Source organism: Capsicum annuum, chromosome 9, assembly GCF_002878395.1.
Source record: "Capsicum annuum cultivar UCD-10X-F1 chromosome 9, UCD10Xv1.1, whole genome shotgun sequence".
NCBI lineage: Eukaryota > Viridiplantae > Streptophyta > Magnoliopsida > Solanales > Solanaceae > Capsicum > Capsicum annuum.
Window position 1 is genome coordinate 125,820,235 of NC_061119.1, and position 19,348 is coordinate 125,839,582.

Consider the following 19,348-nt stretch of genomic DNA (forward strand, 5'->3'; position numbering starts at 1 on the left):
TTCAAATCACGCCTTAACCATAAAATCCTCCTTAACAGTGATTACAACCCATTTAATACGTCATTGCTTTTATTACTAGTTTCATAATTATAAAACTTCATTAATGTTACGGTTCCAATTGCATTTATTTAATCTCTCAATATTACGTGAATTGGATAGTTTGCTAAATCACAAGTCCCCGTGGCTTTGACATCCGACTGATTAGGATCACTATATTACTTATACGATCACGTACACGTGCATGTATGTTTAGACGCAAGAGTCACGTGATAAAAATGATTTTGCAAATCCGCGTTAATAATGATAGCAAGAATTAGTCTATTTTATAGCCACAATGACATAGATGAACTAATCTTTTAACAGATGACATAAATGAGTTATTTCTAATGATTCAACTACACATATATAAGCTTTTTGTCCTTAAAATAAAGCAAAGATGCATTGGGGATTTGATTTTGTAATTTTTGCAAATTTATTTTCAATTTTATGTCCTAAACATTTTCATTCTTACTCTAAAAAATTATTTTTAATTCAATTTATAAATATTAGTGTAGAAACATAATTGTGATCACACACGCAGCCTGATATAGTGAAGTGACAAGCTGGCATTGGAATAAAAGCTAACACTCATTAGATGCATCCTCCACAAAACTATATTATTAATTAAATCCTTCTTTACATGTTCACAAGTCGGACGAAAATGTTTTTACCAGATCACGCCAAAGTTGAACCTTGAACCTGCATATCAGCACCACCCACCCACCCAACCCGCTAACCAACCCCTTGCCTCCACTCTTGGTGGTGGATATATCCTTTATGCAGTTCAAAAGTTGAGGAATTAATTATTCTTGTTATTAGATTCATGTCTACTTTCAGAGAGAATGATAGTGAAGAAAAAGAGCAATGTTGTGAAGAGCGAAAATCAAGATTTGTGAGTCTCATCCGTCAGTACTCCCTTGAACTGTCTCACACTATGCGTGGTTTCAAGCTCAAAGAGCGTTGTAAGACTAATCAAGTCCATGCTTACAACCCATACCCATCTGAAACTTCAAGTAGTAACCCTTTTCCTATTGCCACAACATCCAAGCTTCACTACCCTACAATCAACTCCATTTTGGCAGAATCTCCTGCTACTGTTTCACTTTCAACAACTGAGTCTTTTCTCCCCTATGGGCTTCCAAGAACCGATTCTTTTGAGCCCCCAGTTGAACTTTGTCTCAAATCTGTTGATTTTGTTGAATCTTTAGCTGAGCTCTACCGTAAACTTCAGATTACCCAAGATTTTAACAAATCTTTGGTTCATTTAGAACAGTATGCTCTGTTGTACAGCCTTGGTGATCCAAAGTTGCTGCGTAGGTGTCTTCAATCGGCTCGTCAACATGCGGTTGATGTGCATTCGAAGGTAGTTTTTTCAGCATGGTTGAGGTTTGAGAGGAGAGAGGATGAGTTGATAGGATCATCAGCGTTGGATTGTATTGGAAGAGTACTTGAATGCCCCAAGGCTGCTTTGTTACATGGCTATGATCCCAACTCAGTTTTTCATCATTGTCAATGTCATGGAGCAGCTAATGAGATCTCTGATTTTCGTATCTCAGATGGAAATAATTTTCTCACCTCAGAGAAGGATGGCATTGTTTACTTCTGCATAGGCAACGAGGAAGTCAACTGTATTCGAGGTAAAATTGCAGCTCTGTCTGGTCCATTAAGATCAATGTTATATGGTGATTTCATTGAGTCTGATAAGCAAAGAATTGATTTTACATACATTGGTATATCTGTGGAGGGAATGAGAGCTGTAGATTTCTTTAGTAGGACAAGAAGATTAGATTCTTACCCACTCAACATACTTCTGGAGCTTCTTTCATTTGCAAACAGATTCTGTTGTGAGGAAATGAAATCTGCTTCTGATTGTTACATGGCGTCTTTGGTTTCTGATATTGATGAGGCGTTGGTTCTTATTGATTATGCTCTGGAGGAGAGAGCACATCTGCTTGTCACTTCTTGCTTGCAGCTTATACTAAGAGAGCTTCCAGGTTACTTGTACAATCCAAAGGTTCTGAACATATTTTGTAGATCTGAGGCTAGGGATAGACTTGCCACAGTTGGGCAAGCTTCTTTCCTGTTATATTATTTCCTTAGCCAGGTAGCAATAGAAGATAACATGATGTCCAAAGTTACAGTTATGTTGTTGGAGAGGCTGAAGGAGTGTGCTAGTGAAAGATGGCAAAAGGCACTAGCTTTGCATCAACTTGGGTGTGTGTTGCTAGAAAGGAAGGATTATAAAGAAGCTCAACATTCTTTTGAGATGGCAATTGAGGCTGGTCATATTTATTCAATTGTAGGTGTTGCACGAGCTAAATTCAAGCAAGGGCAACAGTTTTTGGCTTTTGAGCTAATTAATGGTATTATTTCGGAGTATACACCTACAGGGTGGATGTACCAAGAGAGGTCTTTGTACAGCTTAGGCAAACAAAAGATTTTGGATGTTAATGATGCCACCAGATTGGATCCCACCCTTTCTTTTCCTTACAAATACAGAGCCATTGTGATGGTAGAACAGAGCCAGATTGAGGCTGCTATTGTTGAGATAAATAGAATTGTTGGTTTTAAGGTCTCTCCGGACTGCCTTGAACTGCGGGCTTGGTGTTTTATTGCACTTGAGGATTATCCATCTGCTATAAGTGATATCCGAGCATTGTTGACTCTAGAACCAAATTATATGATGTTCTGTGGGAAAATGAGGGCTGACCACCTGGCTGAGCTTCTCAGTTTGCATGTTCAGCCATGGAGTCCTGCAGATTGCTGGATGCAGCTCTACGATCGATGGTCATCTGTTGATGATATTGGTTCATTGGCTGTTATACACCAGATGCTCATAAATGATCTTGGGAGGAGCATTCTGCGATTCAGGCAATCTCTGCTCCTATTACGGTAGTTTCTTGAACATATTATCTTTTGATTTTTGCTGCAAGTTTATGCTGTACGCACAATTCTTGCTACCTTCTTTAAGTCTTGATATCTGTTTCCTTCATTTTGGGGGAATGCAAGCAAAAACGGAAAAAAGGATAAGACTGATCAATGTGATGAGAGATAGACTTTTTGTGGTGATCTATAGACCATAATCTTGTTGTCACATGTTATGCTCAAACAGCGTGACTATTTATTGTAGCGCATCAAGCCGGGCTTTTAGGTAATGAGATCGTGCAGTGAAAATCGAAATGGATAGCTTATGAAAGAACTTGATTGGAATTATCTTTATTTGCGTTAAAAATCTTTTGAAAAAAAAAAAACTATCTTTATTGGGATTGAATCGATAAATGTGGACGACAAATAAATAGATTTTGGGGACTGACTGACAACATACGTCATTATTAGACTGAAAAGCCTTATCATGGGGTAACTTTCCATGATGTTGATTTTCGTAATTATTTGATAGAAGCACATCCCATTAATTATGTTAACCTAACACACTTTACGTGTAGGTTAAATTGTCAAAAAGCTGCAATGTGCAGTTTGCGCCTGGCCCGGAATCATTCCACTTCCACATATGAAAGGCTTGTGTACGAAGGATGGATTTTATATGACACTGGACATCGTGAAGAAGCACTTGCTAAGGCTGAGGAATCCATTTCTCTCCAAAGGTCATTCGAAGCCTTTTTCCTTAAAGCATATGCTCTAGCTGATACAACTCTGGATTCTGAATCTTCATCTTGTGTCATCCAACTGTTGGAGGAAGCACTTAAATGTCCTTCCGATGGTCTTCGCAAGGGACAAGTGGGTCATTCTCCAAACTAGTTCTCTTGGTGATGTTTCTGTCGATGAATTTATTCATGTTATGTAGTCTTGGCAGGCATTAAATAATCTAGGAAGTATTTACGTGGATTGCAATAAACTGGACCTCGCTGCAGACTGCTATGTTAGTGCCCTCAAGATAAAACATACAAGAGCTCATCAAGGGTTAGCTCGTGTATATCATCTCAAAAACGATAGGAAAGCTGCTTCTGAGGAAATGACAAAGCTGATAGACAAGGCTCAGAACAAGGCGTCGGCTTATGAAAAGCGGTCTGAGTATTGTGATCGTGACATGGCAAATAGTGATCTCAGTATGGCTACAGTATTGAATCCTCTAAGGACATACCCTTATAGATACAGGGCTGCAGGTATATTATCACTTTCAATAACTCTGCCACCCTTGCTTGTTACTAATGTTTTTATTCGGGAAGAGATTGCTTAATTTCTAACAGTCGGACTGTAGGATGATGAATAAAACTTGTTATGCGAATTTGCAGGGAAGTTCCACTATGATTACATTTGAGGGAAATATTTTCTTGGTTTCTATTACTAATTGTGATATAAATTCCTGATGTTACCTAAAGAATGTTCACAAACAGGAAGTTATATTTGTTGTTTATGGACTGGGCTTGCACGGATGAATCTTCTTACTGAAAATGTAAGTCACTTCTTGTTAGGGTTTTAGTGTTGATAAAGGATGAATGACTGTTCCAACTATGTCCAGACTGCCGAGAAAAAAGTCGATGAAGAGTTGAAATAAAATCACTTCAAAGAACCTTTATATAGGAGAATACCATCAGTTTTCTTCTTCTAGGATTGCAATTACTATGACACTTGAAATTTAAATATGGTCTTCTAAATCATTTTCCATGGTCAGTGATCTTCTTTTCCATGTGTCAGCTTCACCTAATAGCATGATTTAACATTAAATCTCCTATACTTGCTACCACTCTAATGTACAGAGTCTTTTTCATCTTCCTCTAATACCCACAATTTCCAGTTTCTGCATCAAAAAGTTAGTATCTTCCATTTCTCAATCATATGAATTCCTCAATCATATGAATTCCTTCTAAACTGCAGTTTCCATCCAGCATCTGATTCAAGTTGTTCAATGGTGCAGTCTGTAGTTGTAATAAGACTGCTGATCTGGGAGAAGTGCTTTCTGTGGCAGGTCCTTTTTCTGTTTATCAAAACCACAAGTCTTCCATCACACACGTTATGTGTGTACCCTTTATCTAAGAGTATAAAATCACCACATAAAATGCATGTCCAACTTGATAGATCGTACATTTTCTTTGCATACTTCTCTAATAATTCAAAGCACATAAAAGAAATATTTGACACGATGGAAGAATCTACAAATTTACGTAGTTGCTTTTCTATAAATAAAGAATAATAAGGGCAGCCTAGTGCACTAAAGCTCCCGCTGTGCGCAGGGTCCGGGGAAGGGCCCCACCATAAGGGTGTATTGTACGCAACCTTATATTGCATTTCTGCTAGAGGCTGTTTCCAAGGCTTGAACCCGTGACCTCCTGGTCACATGGCAGCAACTTTACCAGTTAGTTAAAAATACCTTAGTTTATTTTTCAAAATTGAGAATCTTCTAGTTGCTTCATTATCTTCATGCATTTACATCGATATATCAGAGGGAAAGTGGTATAAAAACAAATTCATGGCTAGAGATGATTGGGGCATATATTAGGAAACATAACTCAAGTAGAAGTAGGAATAAAGCTATCATACTTCTTTATTCCTAATCTTATCTCTCCTAGTATGCCCACACATCCATCTCAGCATCCTCATCTCCGGAACTTTCATCTTCTGAGAGTGGGTAAGTCTAATATGTTGACATTTTTTCTTTTCAATTGATGAAATGCTATTGATGAAATTATGATCATTTTTGCGTGAAGGTGAGAACACTTGGTACCAGTCTAATCAAACAGTAATCTTGACTCTTCATGGGTGGCTTCAGTAAAGTAAATTTGATCATGTTGAATAAATTCAATTATATTAAGATCTCTCTATCTGGCAATTTATTGGCTGGCTAACATAAGTACAACAACAACCACCACCTAGTGAATTCCGACAAAGTGGGATCTAGGGTGGGTAAAGTGTACGCAGACCATACCACTACCTCAGATGAAGTAGAAAAGTTGTTTCCAATAGACCCCCGACTCAGGATAAAAAAGTATAAAGCGATGAAAAAAGAAAAACACACGATGTAATAACACACCAATATAGAATAACAGAAAACAAGACTCCCACGACATAGAACTATAAACTATCTATCTAAAAGCACAAACATCATCAAAAACCACAAAAAAAAAACTATAAGACACACACGAAGCACTACGACTACAGGCACTATTACAAACAAAGCATCCCTTCCTACTGGCAAGGACGCGCTCCCACCTACTAGCCCTCTACCCTAATCTGCATTCTCCACACCTTCCTATCTAGGGTCTAAGCTAATACAGTGTGATGTTTGTGTATATATTTGATACTGTTTTGCTTCCATATTTGGAAGTAAAACAGATGAAATTGTTGTTCTACATATCCCTAAAATTCTTGTACTAACCTACATGAAACAAGGAGGACAAAAGTTCCTCCCTACTGGTCAGGTTGAGCCTCTCCAGAACTGATGTAGTTGTCTACCGCAAGTTCATCAATTCCACTTTCCTTGTTAGTTATGAGTTCTGTAATTTGTTTTGCCTTGTTCGTACTGAATTTGAATCTTGCATGAAACAGTGCTCATGGATGACCAGAGGGAGACTGAGGCTGTGGAGGAGCTTACAAGAGCCATTTCTTTCAAACCTGACTTGCAAATGCTTAATCTTCGAGCAGCATTCCATGAATCAGTGACTGATTCCTCACGTGCTCTCAGGGATTGTGAAGCAGCCCTCTGCTTGGATCCCAATCACAGGGATACCTTAGATCTGTACAGTCGCACGCGTATTCAAGCACTGAAAAACACGTGAAATATTCTGAGCAACAACTAGTCTTGGGGAGTACATTCTGCTATTGAAGAAAAAGCAACTGCTTGAGCTTTCAACTTCTAATTTTGTTCAGATATGTGGCTCAAAGCTGTACGACATTCTGATGTGTATGAATTGTTGACCTAGATAAACTGGGAAATCATTGAGGAAAACAGCTAATTGGATTGGTGTACATATGATTGATGAACTGTTAAAGACACGGTAAAAAGTCGTCCTTGAAGAAGCAAAGCAGATCATTTCACAGACAGCAAAATCAGCAGGCATACTCACTCTCATAGTGCTTTGACATTCTTGGTCATCAAGAATTGAAATTCTCAATTTTTTCATCCTTAGTACCCTTTATACAACCAAGAAAGAGGTTAAAAATCTCATTTGTTGCGAAAGTTCAAGACGAACTTTTCTTTCTCCTCTTCTGTAAAACAATTAAGTGGCTGACGTGCAGAAGTTCTCTGTTTCTCCTGCTTGTGTAAATTACAATTTGAGATTCCTTGTAATTAATGCCATGGTTAGGCCAATAGACAAACATCCCTGGGAAAATATTGGCTTTGACGAGGTTATGAATACAGTCTACTCCAGAACTTTGATCACTGTTAAGGGGTAAGTTTTTCCCTGGTAATAATCATCTGTAGTTGAACAACTAATGCCAGACCCGTTCATGTCTGGTGGAATTAAGGAAGATAGACAACAAAGAATTGGTAGTGCGTAGTCTACAGCAGCCACAATGAAGTTAGAATATTATATCGCCAATTAAAAGAGATTTTGGACAACTTAAAAGATGAAATGCCATATCCGAGGATTGCAAATATTAATACATTGCATATTACCAAAAAAAAAAAATATTAATACATTGCATAAATTTGGGCATCCATGAAATAGTCTTACTAAAAGTCATTTCTTACATTGTTAAACAACTCTCATTCCTTCACCGAAGTAGCATATCAACAATTCACAGTATCAAGTTTTTTAAAAACAAGGATCAGATCAAGTTGTGGGCTACTTCTAGCGTTAAGGATAAATAAGGTGGGCAAAAAGAATTTGGGAAAGGGCATCAGATTGACGATATACATATATTATGTTGAATCTGTAGATAAAATTTCAAATTCAGCCAACCAGAGGAAACAATCTTGATCTTGCTCCATCAGGACCCATTATTGTGATCTCTTTTAACTTGGAAACAAATTCTGAGTCTCGAAGGGCACGTTGCTTTTACCAATGCAAACAATTTGTCTTGCCCTTCCTCTTTGTTAGATTTTAGAGTTGGATCTGCCATAAATGGCGAGGAAAATTTCAAAGTAGACGAGAAATATGATACAATGTTGAGAAGAAAGGATTAAAGGGGAAGAAAGAAAACAGTTTCAGTAAAATTTAAAAGTTAGGTATTACTGTTCATTGTTCATAGAAGTAGTTACTGCTTTTCCAAGTTGTACTTGGGTACTTATTCTGTTAGTTGGTTGGCTTAGATGTCAATTGCAGCTAATGAGGTGTATAAATAACTGATGTAAGCTACTACTTGAGCATTCCATTAATAATAAAATCTACGTTCTTCTCTCTTATTCTTATTCTTCACTGATTTTCTCGGATAATCCCCTGAAATTGGAATCATTTTCTTTGAGAATTATGCTCCTAGATTAACACATTTCGCCCAAATTCCTTGTTCTTGCATCAACTGGTATTAGCGATACTCATTTTTCGGCTCAATCAATCATGGTAGTTCGTGATAAAAACTCAGACAAATCAAATGAGGAAGTCGATGGTAAGCTTTCTCAGATTTAAGATTGGTTATAGAAATTAATGGAGGGAATGTCAAACATTTATGAGAGAAATGTTCAAACTGATAAGGAACTTGTGGGGATCAAGAAAACCCTAGGATTGTTGATGTCCAAGGAGAAAGAAAAGGAGCAAGGGAGAGCTGAATCTTCCACAATCAGAAATTGTCTAGCTTGGATGCAGAATGAAGGTCGCAATAAGGAATTCCATGGAGATGGAAATTATGGTAATGGACAGTTTTTTACCCGATTCTCCAAATTGAATTTCCCTCATTTTTCTAGTTGTGAATTGCACACTTGGTTATACAAGGTTGATCAAGTATTTTCTATGGAGGAAATTCCTTTTAAACAGAGGGTGAAGGTGGATTCCATCCATTTGGATGGTAAAGCTATTGCAAGGCATATGTCGTATACAAACTCTAAAAATACTGCTTCCAAACTCTCATGGTCTGAGTATGTGTTAGTCCTAAATAAGAGATTTGGGGATGGATTTGAAGACCCAATAGAGGCTTCGAAAAATTTGAGACAAACTGGTAGTGTCAAAGAATATCAAGCAAAATTTGATAGGTTATTAACAAGAGTTAATCTATCAAATGAGAATGCTATAAGTTGATATTTAGGAGGTCTAAATCGAAAGTTGAATAAGGTCGTCAAAATTCAAGCACGAAAGACCTTGACCTAAGATTACAAGATTTCAAGGTTGTAGGAAGGGGTATTTGAGGCTCAGGCTCAGACCTAGGGTTATAAGCAGGCTCGGAAGGGGCTTATGCAATTTTACCAACTCTAAATTAGTTTGGACCTTTTAATTTCTCAAAAAACCTCTGTATATCAGCTTAATGTAGCTAAAACTAACATGTTGAGAAGGGTAACAACTGCTGAAATAGATGCAAAGAGGGATAAAGGTCTTATTTTTTCTGTGATGAGAAGTATGTCGTTGGACATAATTATAGGGCCAATAAACAGTTGTTTATGGTAGAATTGATGGATGAGAATATGTCTAATAAATAGGAAGGACCTGAACTGATAGAAGAAGGTGTTGACATTCCTCAAGGTGAGGAGAAACTGATGACCATCTCATTACAATCCTTTACTGGTGCTGTTGGATATCAGACAATTAGGGTGGTTGGTTATCATGAGAAAAAACCCTTACATGTCCTAATTGACATTGGAAGTACCTATAACTTCATTGACCAAGGGGTGGATAAGAAGTTAGGTTGCAATGCAGTACTCTAGTTGTACAATCTATTAGTATGGCTGATGGTAGGGAAGTACAAACTACATCTATTTGCAAGAATTTGCAGTGGTTGTTGCAGGGCACCATATTCTCTTTTGATTTTTTTTTGTTACCCTTGAGTAATGTGGATATTATTTTGGGGGTGCAATGGTTAAATACCCTTGGTAGGATTCTATTTAACTTTAAGAACAGGACAATAAAACTTGTGTATCGGGGAAAGAGGCATGTGTTGAGAGGTGCTACTAGTCAACTTAAGTCTTTTAAGGTAAGATCCTTGATCAAGAAGATGGAATCTGAAACCAACTGCTACATGATAGAAGTGGTTGATACTTTAATATAAGAGATATATGGCCAATACATACAGGCTACACAAGGTATAAACCTTCATCCTGCATTATCTGCATTGGTATAATAGTTTTCCATTATCTTGAGCCACTTACGACATTACCACCACATCGAGGATCATTGGGTCATAAAATACCACTTATTGATTCTGCAAATCCAGTAAATAAAAGATCTTACAAATACCTTGGTGTGAAGAAAGATGTCATAGAGAAACTGGCTCAGGAAATGTTAGATCAAGGTGTAATTCAACACAGCTCTAGTCCTTATGCTTCTCCTATTGTGTTGGTTTGTAAAAAAGATGGTAGTTGGAGGTTATGTGTTGACTAAAGAGAATTAAATCAACTAACTATCAAAGATATATTTCCCATTCCCACCATTGAAGATTTGTTAGATGAATTATATGAAACTTCTGTGTTCTCTAAGATAGACCTTAGAGCTGGTTACCATCAACTAAGAATGATTGAGAGTGACACTCATAAAATAACTTTCAAATATCATGACGATCACTATGAGGTCTTGGTTATGCCTTTTTGCCTGACTTATGCACCATCCTCATTTCAAAGCCTAATGAATTTTGTCTTCAAACTATTACTAAGGAAATCAGTGTTGTCTTCTTTGATAATATTTTAATCTTTAGTAATACCATGACTGATCATATTATTGATGTTAAGGTGGTGTTTTAACTTAGAGTTAAGCATCAGTTGTATAAGTGTGCATTTGGGGTGCCTAAATTTGAGTATTTAGGCCATATGGTTAGTGAAGAAGGTATTGCTACTGATCCAAAGAAAATATTAGCAGTTCATCAGTGGCCACTTCATATCAATCGTAAGCAGTTAAGAGGATTTCTTGGTCTTGCTGGTTATTAAACAAGGTTCATAAAGGGTTTTGGTGATATTTTTTGACCTTTACATGATCTACTCAAGAAAAAGGGGTTCTTGTGGAATGAAACTGCTACTAAAGCTTTTGAAGAACTCAAATAAGCATTGTTTTTTGCTCCTGTTTTGGCTTGCCTAATTACAATCAGACCTTTGTGATGGAGACAGATGCTAGTGGCAAGGGTATATGGGTTTTACTGATGCAAGAAGGGCATCCACTTGCTTATATTAGAAAGTCTTTGGTACCCAAACATTAAGCTATGAGTGTTTATGATAGAGAGTTGTTAGCACTATAAGTGTTTATTTTTTTTTTTTTTAATTGGTAGTTTTATTAATAATAAAAATTCAAATAATACAAAAATACCAAAAATACAAGAATCAAACTAGGCAAAAAATCGCCCCGGTCCAATATAATAAAAGGACATGTTAAAAAGGGGGGTAGGGTTTCTAAAATAAGCTAAGTCAGCTCCTTCACTCTTCTTTGATCCGCCTACAACCATGGCTAACTTCGAAAATCCTCAGTTGGTGTTGTTTCTTCTTTGGGTGATAAACACCGTTCCCTGGTTTTGTTGCTTTGCATCCTTGTCTAGTTTGCAAGAGTAAGCTCCCTTTCTCTTCTTTTTCTTTACCTCTTGTTTAGGGGTTGTATGGAGATGATGGTATTTTTCTTCTATTTTCAACTAAGATCTCCAGTGTAAGGGTGTATGCAAAGATTTTTGGTGCTAAATCAACGGGTCTAGTCCACTGATCTTTGGTATTTCATCCTAGTAAGTGCTTTCTCCTAGTGTACTTATATCTGTCTCCTAACCTATGATGTAACCATTTTCTCCTTGCATAGTTGGTGAAGGGACAGAGATTATGAGATGCTCGGACCCACTGACAACCTGATAGTATCAAATGCCTCAGCTACTAGAGTTAAAGATCTAACCTTTGGGCCCCCCGGTTTACTGAGACGCCTTTTTTGTTGGCTAGTGTAGTTAGGCTAAGTAGCATTTTCCTTTTTTTGTTTGCCTTCCAAGGTTGTAAATATGGTGCAAGTGGAAAACTTTTATTTAGCCTTCCCAGTCTGTCTATCTCTTTGATACTGCTAACCTTAAGTATGAACATTGGTGCTTGTCAATGTTTAGAATCGTTCTGACCATGCATGGTAACTGGTGGAATGCTGTGTATATAAATGACTCTTCTTCCAATGCTATGTTAGCCAAGTAGTCAAATAGTTGGTTTCCTTATCTGTATGTATGCACTATTTGAAATTGCTTGGTAGACAATATTTGAAATTGTTTGGTAGACATTTAAGGGAAATGTTTTCTTGGTTTCTATTACTAATGATGATATAAAATCCTGATGTTACCTAAAGAAGGTTCACAAACATGAAGTTATATTTGTTGTTTATGGATTGGGCTTACACGGATGAATCTTCTTACTGAAAAATGTAAGTCACTTCTTGTAAGGGTTATAGTGTTGATAAAGGATGAATGACTGTTTCAACTATGTACAAATTGCCGAGAAAAAAGTCAATGAAGATTTGAAATAAAATCACTTGAAAGAACCTTTGTATAGGAGAATGCCATCAGTTTTTTTCTTCTAGGATTGCGATTACTGTGACTCTTAAAATTTAAATATGGTCTTCCAATTCATTTTCCATCGTCAATAGTCTTCTTATTTTCCATATGTCAACTTCACCTAATAGCATGATTTAACATTAAATCTCTTATACTTGATACCACTCTAAACTACAGAGTCTTTTACATCTTCCTCTTATACCCATAATTTCCAGTGAATCAAGAAATAATGAATGCCTCGTGCCATCGTTGTCGCTCGCTCACTCAGCTCGGCTCGGTTCGGTTTTGACTTTGGATTTAGATTTGGATTTAGATTTGTTAAATGATTGATCGATGAGATCTATCTTTTTGGACAAATTTTATTTGATAGAAATAAAATAAATAAATTCAATCCAAAAAGTGTTTTGAAAATCCATTTAAATATACATGCATGCAGTAATAACAAATGCAATATTCGAAGTGAACTGGTGCCACTGTTTCAATGAATCGTTGCACTATTTTGCGAATTGATGTACTGCTTCTGTGTTTTTGTTTCTGAACTGGTGCAAATTTTTGAAATAATGTTTCCTGAACTAATACGTTGGTTAGAACATATGCAACTCTTCAATGAAGTGATGCACTGTTTTAAACTGGTGCACTATTTCAGTAAAATACTGCACTGTTTTGGGTAAACGGACAAACATTTTCAGAAACATCACACCTCTAAGATGGACCATTGTCTCTTTTAAGAAGAGGCATCTCTTGGCTATAAAAGCCTGATTTCATCCACAGGTTTTGGAATATAGAAAAAAAATTTCAGATTACAAACTTATTCTTGTCTTAACAAAAACTCTGTGTGTGATCATTCAAACCGTTGAGCGCGTTCGAAGAATCCGCCTATTTGAGGTACCACTATAGTTGTATTGAAGGCCATTTTATCCTGGGAGGAAGATTCCATAACCTCGGGTACAGTGAGGGGAATTATTTCTTAAGGAAAGTCCGTGAATTAGAGACTTGTCCTTAATCATTTTTATTTCATCTTTATTTTTCTGAAAAAATAAATACACCTCTTGGAAAGGTCATTTTGATCTTGTGTTGAGGGTATTTGATACGTCATTGTGTTCTTATTTATACTTGAACTCGAGTTGAAGTTGTTGTTTTACTATACAGATTTCTGTGTACCCAAATACATTGTAGAAAATAACAATCTTAAGGAATAATCTTACTGAATCTGTATTACTTGTTTTTGGAGATTAAAGCTTATGATTTTTACTCCTCTTGAATTTAACGAGTGATTAGAAGACATAAAATCTTCATCACAAGTTAAGGTTTACTCGGTTGACGATTTGAAGTAATAAAAACTTCATCGTTTACTAGAAACAAGAAGAAGAGTTTCAAGTTATTTAACTTTATAAATAGTATTCTGAAAAAATACTAAGTTTTCTATCTTGTGGTGATAGGAAAAACGACAACTAAAATTCAAATGCATGATGTAGCTACTACTGTGGGGGCAAACAATATTGCTTCATTAAGCCGCACAAATGCTCCGCCAACAATGGCACCGACGGAGAAGCCCAGAAAATTTTTGGGCATTGACTTCAAGCGGTGACAGCAAAAGATGTTCTTTTACCTTACCATTTTATGTCTGCAATGGTTCACTAGCGAAGAAGATCCTGAGGTGCCCGAGGGAACCTCGGACAAAGACCGCTTCGTTATTGTAGAAGCTTGGAAACATTCGGACTTCCTTTGCAGGAATTATATTCTGAGTGGTCTCCAAGACGACCTCTACAATGTTTATAGTTGAAACAAGACATCAAAGGAACTGTGGGGGGCAATTGAACAGAAATATAAGACAGAGGATGCGGGAATTAAGAAATTCCTTATTGTACGGTTCCTGGACTTTAAAATGATAGATAGCAAATCTGTTGTATCTTAAGTAAAGGAGTTACAAGTCATCATACATGATCTCCTAGCAGAAGGTTTAATTGTGAATGATGATTTCCAAGTAGCAGCGATAGTTGAGAAGCTACCACCTTTGTAGAAAGACTTCAAAAACTACTTAAAGCATAAGCGCAATGTGATGATTATTGAAGATATTATTGTCCGACTTCATATTGAAGAGGACAACAAATCTGCCGAAAAAAGGTCAAAGGGGAATTCTATAATTAATGGAGCACATATTGTAGAAGGTGACTAAAATACTTCGAATAAAAGAAAGAAAGTTGAACATGGAAGCAATTAACCCAAGAAAAAGTTCAAGGGAAAATTGTGGCAAAATTGGCCACAAGTCCATAGATTGTTGAGCCCCGAAGAAAGGCAAGAAAAAGGATCAAGAAAATATGATTGAATCCAACAAAGAATGTGATTATTTGTGTGCTATGTTCTCAGAATGCAACTTAGTGGGGAATCCTCACGAATGGTGGATGGATTCTGGTGCCACTCACTATGTCTATGCCAAGAAGGAGTTATTTTCGTCATTTACTCTAGCTCAAGCAGAAGAAATGATCTACATGGCTAACTCCGCTACTGCTAAGGATGAGGGAACAGGAAAAATTTGTTTAAAGATGACTTCCGGCAAGGACTTGACACTGAACAATGTGTTATATGTTCCGGAGTTACGTAGAAACTTAATTTTTGTTTCACTCCTAGATAAGGACGAATTCAAATGTGTAACCATTTCTGGAAAAATTGTAATTAGCAAAGGAGAAATGTATGTAAAGAAAGTATATCTAACCGAAGGCCTTTATAAGATGAATGTAATGACTGTTGAAATAAATAAAAGTTCAAATTCTTCTTATTTGCTTGAGTCTTATGATTTGTGGCATAAACATTTAGGCCATGTTAATTACAAAACATTACGCAAACTGATTAACTTACAAGTTTTGCCAAACTTTGAGTGCAATAAATGAAAGTGTCAAACGTGTGCGGAATCAAAGTATGTAAAGCATCCTTATAAGTCCGTTGAAAGGAATTCCAATCCCTTAGACTTAATACACTGACATTTGTAATATGAAGTCAATACAATCACGTGGTGGGAAAAAGTATTTCATAACTTTTATTGACGATTGCACTAGATATTGTTATTCCTACTTGCTAAATAGTCAGGATGAAGCAATAGATACATTTAGGCAATATAAAACTGAAGTTGAAAATCAGTTAGACAAAAAGATCAAAATGATAAGAAATGATAGGGGTGGAGAATATGAATCTCCCTTTGTGCAAATATATGTAGAGAATGGAATGATCCATCAAACTACGGCCCCATATCCACCTCAATCTAATGAAATTACAAAAAGGAAAAATTAAACTTTGAAGGAAATGATGAATGCTTTACTTATATGTTCTAGTTTACCGCAAAACTTATGGGGAGAGGCTATCCTTACAGCCAATTGAATACTCAGCAGAGTTCCCTAGAGTAAGATACAATCAATTCCTTATGAAAAATGGAAATGATGGAAACCCAACTTGAAATATTTCAAAGTGTGGGGGTGTCAAGCAAAGGTTCAAGTTTCTATACCTAAAAGGGTTAAGATAGTACCTAAAACGGTGGATTGCGTGTTCATAGGATATGCATAAAGTATTAAAGTATGTCGATTTTTGGTTCATAAATCCGAACATTCGGATAGTAGTTAAAATACGGTAATTGAATCAGACAATGCTGAATTCTTTGAAAACATTTACCCATATAAAATTAGACATGAATAGTCTAGTGGAGGATCTAAATCACCTCGAGATGAACCAAGTGAGAATGTACATAATAAAGAAAATCCAATACGTAGTATACGTCAAAGAACGTCTACTTCATTTGGATCGGATTTTGTAACATTTCTCTTAGAAAATGAGCCTCAAACATTTAAGAAAGCGATGACATCTTTGGATTCATCATTTTGGAAAGAGGCAGTCAATAGTGAGATAGATTCAATCTTAAGCAATAATACATGGGAATTGGTTGACCTTCCTCCCAGAAAAAAACCTTTAGGTTCTAAATGGATCTTCAAAAGAAAAATGAAGGCGGATGGTACTATTGGCAAATACAAGGCAAGACTTGTAGTAAAAGGCTTCAAACATAAGGAAGGCCTTGATTACTTTGATGCATTCTTGCCAGTAAAAAGGATAACCTCGATTCTAATGTTAATTGCCTTGGCCGTGGTATATGATCTTCAAATCTATCAAATAGATATAAAGACCGTATTCCTAAATGGAGACTTTGAGGAAGAAACATACATGGAACAACCTGAGGGTTTTGTGGTTCCAGGAAAAGAATATAAGTTGTGTAAACTTGTTAAGTCACTTTATGGACTAAAACAAGCACCTAAGCAATGGCATGCAAAGTTTCACCAAACCATGTTGGCAAATGGATTCAAGATAAATGAATGTGATAAATGTGTTTACATTAAAGACACTCCAAATCATCAAGTCATTGTTTGTTTATATGTGGATGATATGTTAAGCATCAGTAGAGACATTTCTGACATAAATGCAACAAAATGAATGCTCAAGAGCAAGTTTGATATAAAAGACCTTGGAGTTGTAGATGTGATATTAGGTATAAGAATACATCGAACTCCATAAGGGTTAGCATTATCACAGTTTCATTATATCGAAAAAGTACTTGACAAGTTCAAGTATATGGAATTCGATATTGCCAAGACTCCATTGGATGTGAACTTTGCACTTCAAAAGAATGAAGGTGAAAGTGACTCACAATTGGAGTACGCAAGAGTATTGGGATTTTTAATGTATATAATGAACTTTACATGATCAGACATAGCCTGTACTATTAGTAAATTGAGTCGGTACATAAGTAATCCCAACAAAACTCATTGGATGGCAATGAAAATTCTTTTAATGATTATCTAAATTTAGCATATTTGAACAAACAGTTTAATCTATAGGATTGAACATTTAGAAATCACCTATGTGAGGGCGAAGTGAAAACTGCTTCAAAGAGAATGTTAGTAAAGGCCTATTCTCTAAGCTCTCATGAAACCGGGACGTGTTTATGGCTGAAAAGAGCAAAACTCTAAGAACCATAAATGGTAAAAGGCTGGTTGTGTGACATGTGTTATCTAGGTGTACATTAAAGCTTGACGATTCAAAGATATCAAATCTACCGATTGACCGAGTATATTCGGTGCATGTTCACTACGGAAAGTTCAAGGGAAAACCCACTTATCCAGATGCAATCAGTCTTTTCTTGGTGATCACATACTTGTCCGTAAAAGTTTTACAAAAATTAGCTATTTCCCATTCACGTAGGGGATTTTTGGGTTCATAGTAGATGAAAAAAGTGTGAATCGAAAAATAGAGAGTAAAAGGGTGGAGGGAAAGAGACACTAAAATGGAAAGTGTACTCCCAAATTGGCAAGTTTACTCTTTCTCCCACATTAGTAGAAGAAAAGAACTTGAGAGTGTTTATATTGATGAATACTTACTCCACATGGCAAGTGAGGCAAAAAATAATAGGTGCCTCACGCTGTCGTCGTCGTCACTTGCTCGGCTCGGCTTGGCTTTAGCTTTGAATTTGGATTTGGATTTGTCAAATGATCGATGAGATCTATTCTTTTGGACAAATTTTATTTCATAGAAATAAAATAAATAAATTCAATCCGAAAAGTGTTTTGAAACTCCATTTAAATATACATGCATGCAGTAATAACAGATGCAATAATCGAAGTGAACTGGTGCCACTATTTCAAAGAATCATTGCATTGTTTTGCGAAATGATGCACTGCTTCTGTGTTTCTGTTTCTAAACTGGTGCAGATTTTCAAAACAATGTTTCCAAAACTAATACGTTGGTTCGAACAGATGAAACTCTTCAATGAAGTAATACACAGTTTTGAACTGGTGCATTGTTTCAGCAAAATACTGCACTATTTTAGGTAAACAGACATGCATTTTTAGAAACATCACACCTCTAAGATATACCATTGGCTCTTTTCTGAAGAGGCATCTCTTGGCTATAAAAACCTGATTTCATCCACAGGTTTTGGAATATAGAAAAAAAATTTCAGATTACATACTTCTTGTCGTCTTAACAAAAACTCTATGTGTGATCATTCAAATCGTTGAGTGCGTTCAAAGAATCTTCCTATTTGAGGTACCACCATAGTTGGATTGAAGTCGATTTTATCCTGGGAGGAATATTCCATAACCTCGGGTACAATGAGGGGAATTATTCCTTAAGGAAAGTCCATGAATTCGGACGACTTGGCCTTAATCATTTCTATTTCATCTTTATTTTTTTGAAAAATAAATACACCTCTTGGAAAGGTTATTTTGATCTTGTGTTGAGAGTATTTAATACTTCATTGTGTTCTTGTTTATACTTGAACTCGAGTTGAAGTTGTTGTTTTACTATACAGATTTCTGCATACCCAAATACATTGTGGAAAGTAATAATTAATGTCATGGTTAGGCTAATAGACAAACATTGCTGGGAAAATATTTGCTTTGATGAGGTTATAAAGATAGTCTACTCCACAACTTTGATCACTGGTAAGGGGGTAAGTTTCTTCCCTGGTAATAATCATCTGTAGTTGAACAACTAATGCCAGACCTATTCATATCTTGTGGAATTAAGGAAGATAGAAAACCAAGAATTGGTAGTGTGTAGTATGCAGTAGCCACAATGAACTTAGACTATTATATCGCCAATTAAAAGAGATTTTGGACATCTTAAAAGATGAAATACCATATCCGAGGATTGCAAATATTAATACATTGCATAAATTTGGGCATCTATGAAATAGAATTACTAAAAGTCATTTCTTTAATTGTTAAAAAACTTTCATTCC

The 19,348-nt window shown here is 36.2% G+C and overlaps 2 protein-coding genes across 3 annotated transcripts; both read left to right on the forward strand.

Moving 5' to 3' along the window:
- Window positions 1-572: 572 nt before the first annotated feature.
- LOC107842410 (ethylene-overproduction protein 1) lies at window positions 573-7,242 on the forward strand. 2 transcript variants are annotated; one of them, XM_047396967.1, is made up of 5 exons: window positions 651-2,931; window positions 3,483-3,774; window positions 3,851-4,160; window positions 4,392-4,450; window positions 6,541-7,242. In XM_047396967.1, the coding sequence occupies exons 1-5, from the start codon at window positions 863-865 to the stop codon at window positions 6,652-6,654; spliced, it is 2,844 nt and encodes a 947-aa protein (XP_047252923.1). In that variant the 5' UTR covers window positions 651-862; the 3' UTR covers window positions 6,655-7,242. The 2 variants fall into 2 exon arrangements, with proteins under 2 accessions (XP_016541731.1, XP_047252923.1); XM_016686245.2 differs by lacking the exon at window positions 4,392-4,450 and having other exon boundaries at window positions 573-2,931.
- A 1,337-nt stretch (window positions 7,243-8,579) lies between these two features.
- LOC124887118 lies at window positions 8,580-9,167 on the forward strand. The gene has a single exon (XM_047396301.1). It carries the CDS (start codon window positions 8,580-8,582, stop codon window positions 9,165-9,167), a length of 588 nt encoding a protein of 195 aa, XP_047252257.1.
- Window positions 9,168-19,348: the final 10,181 nt, after the last annotated feature.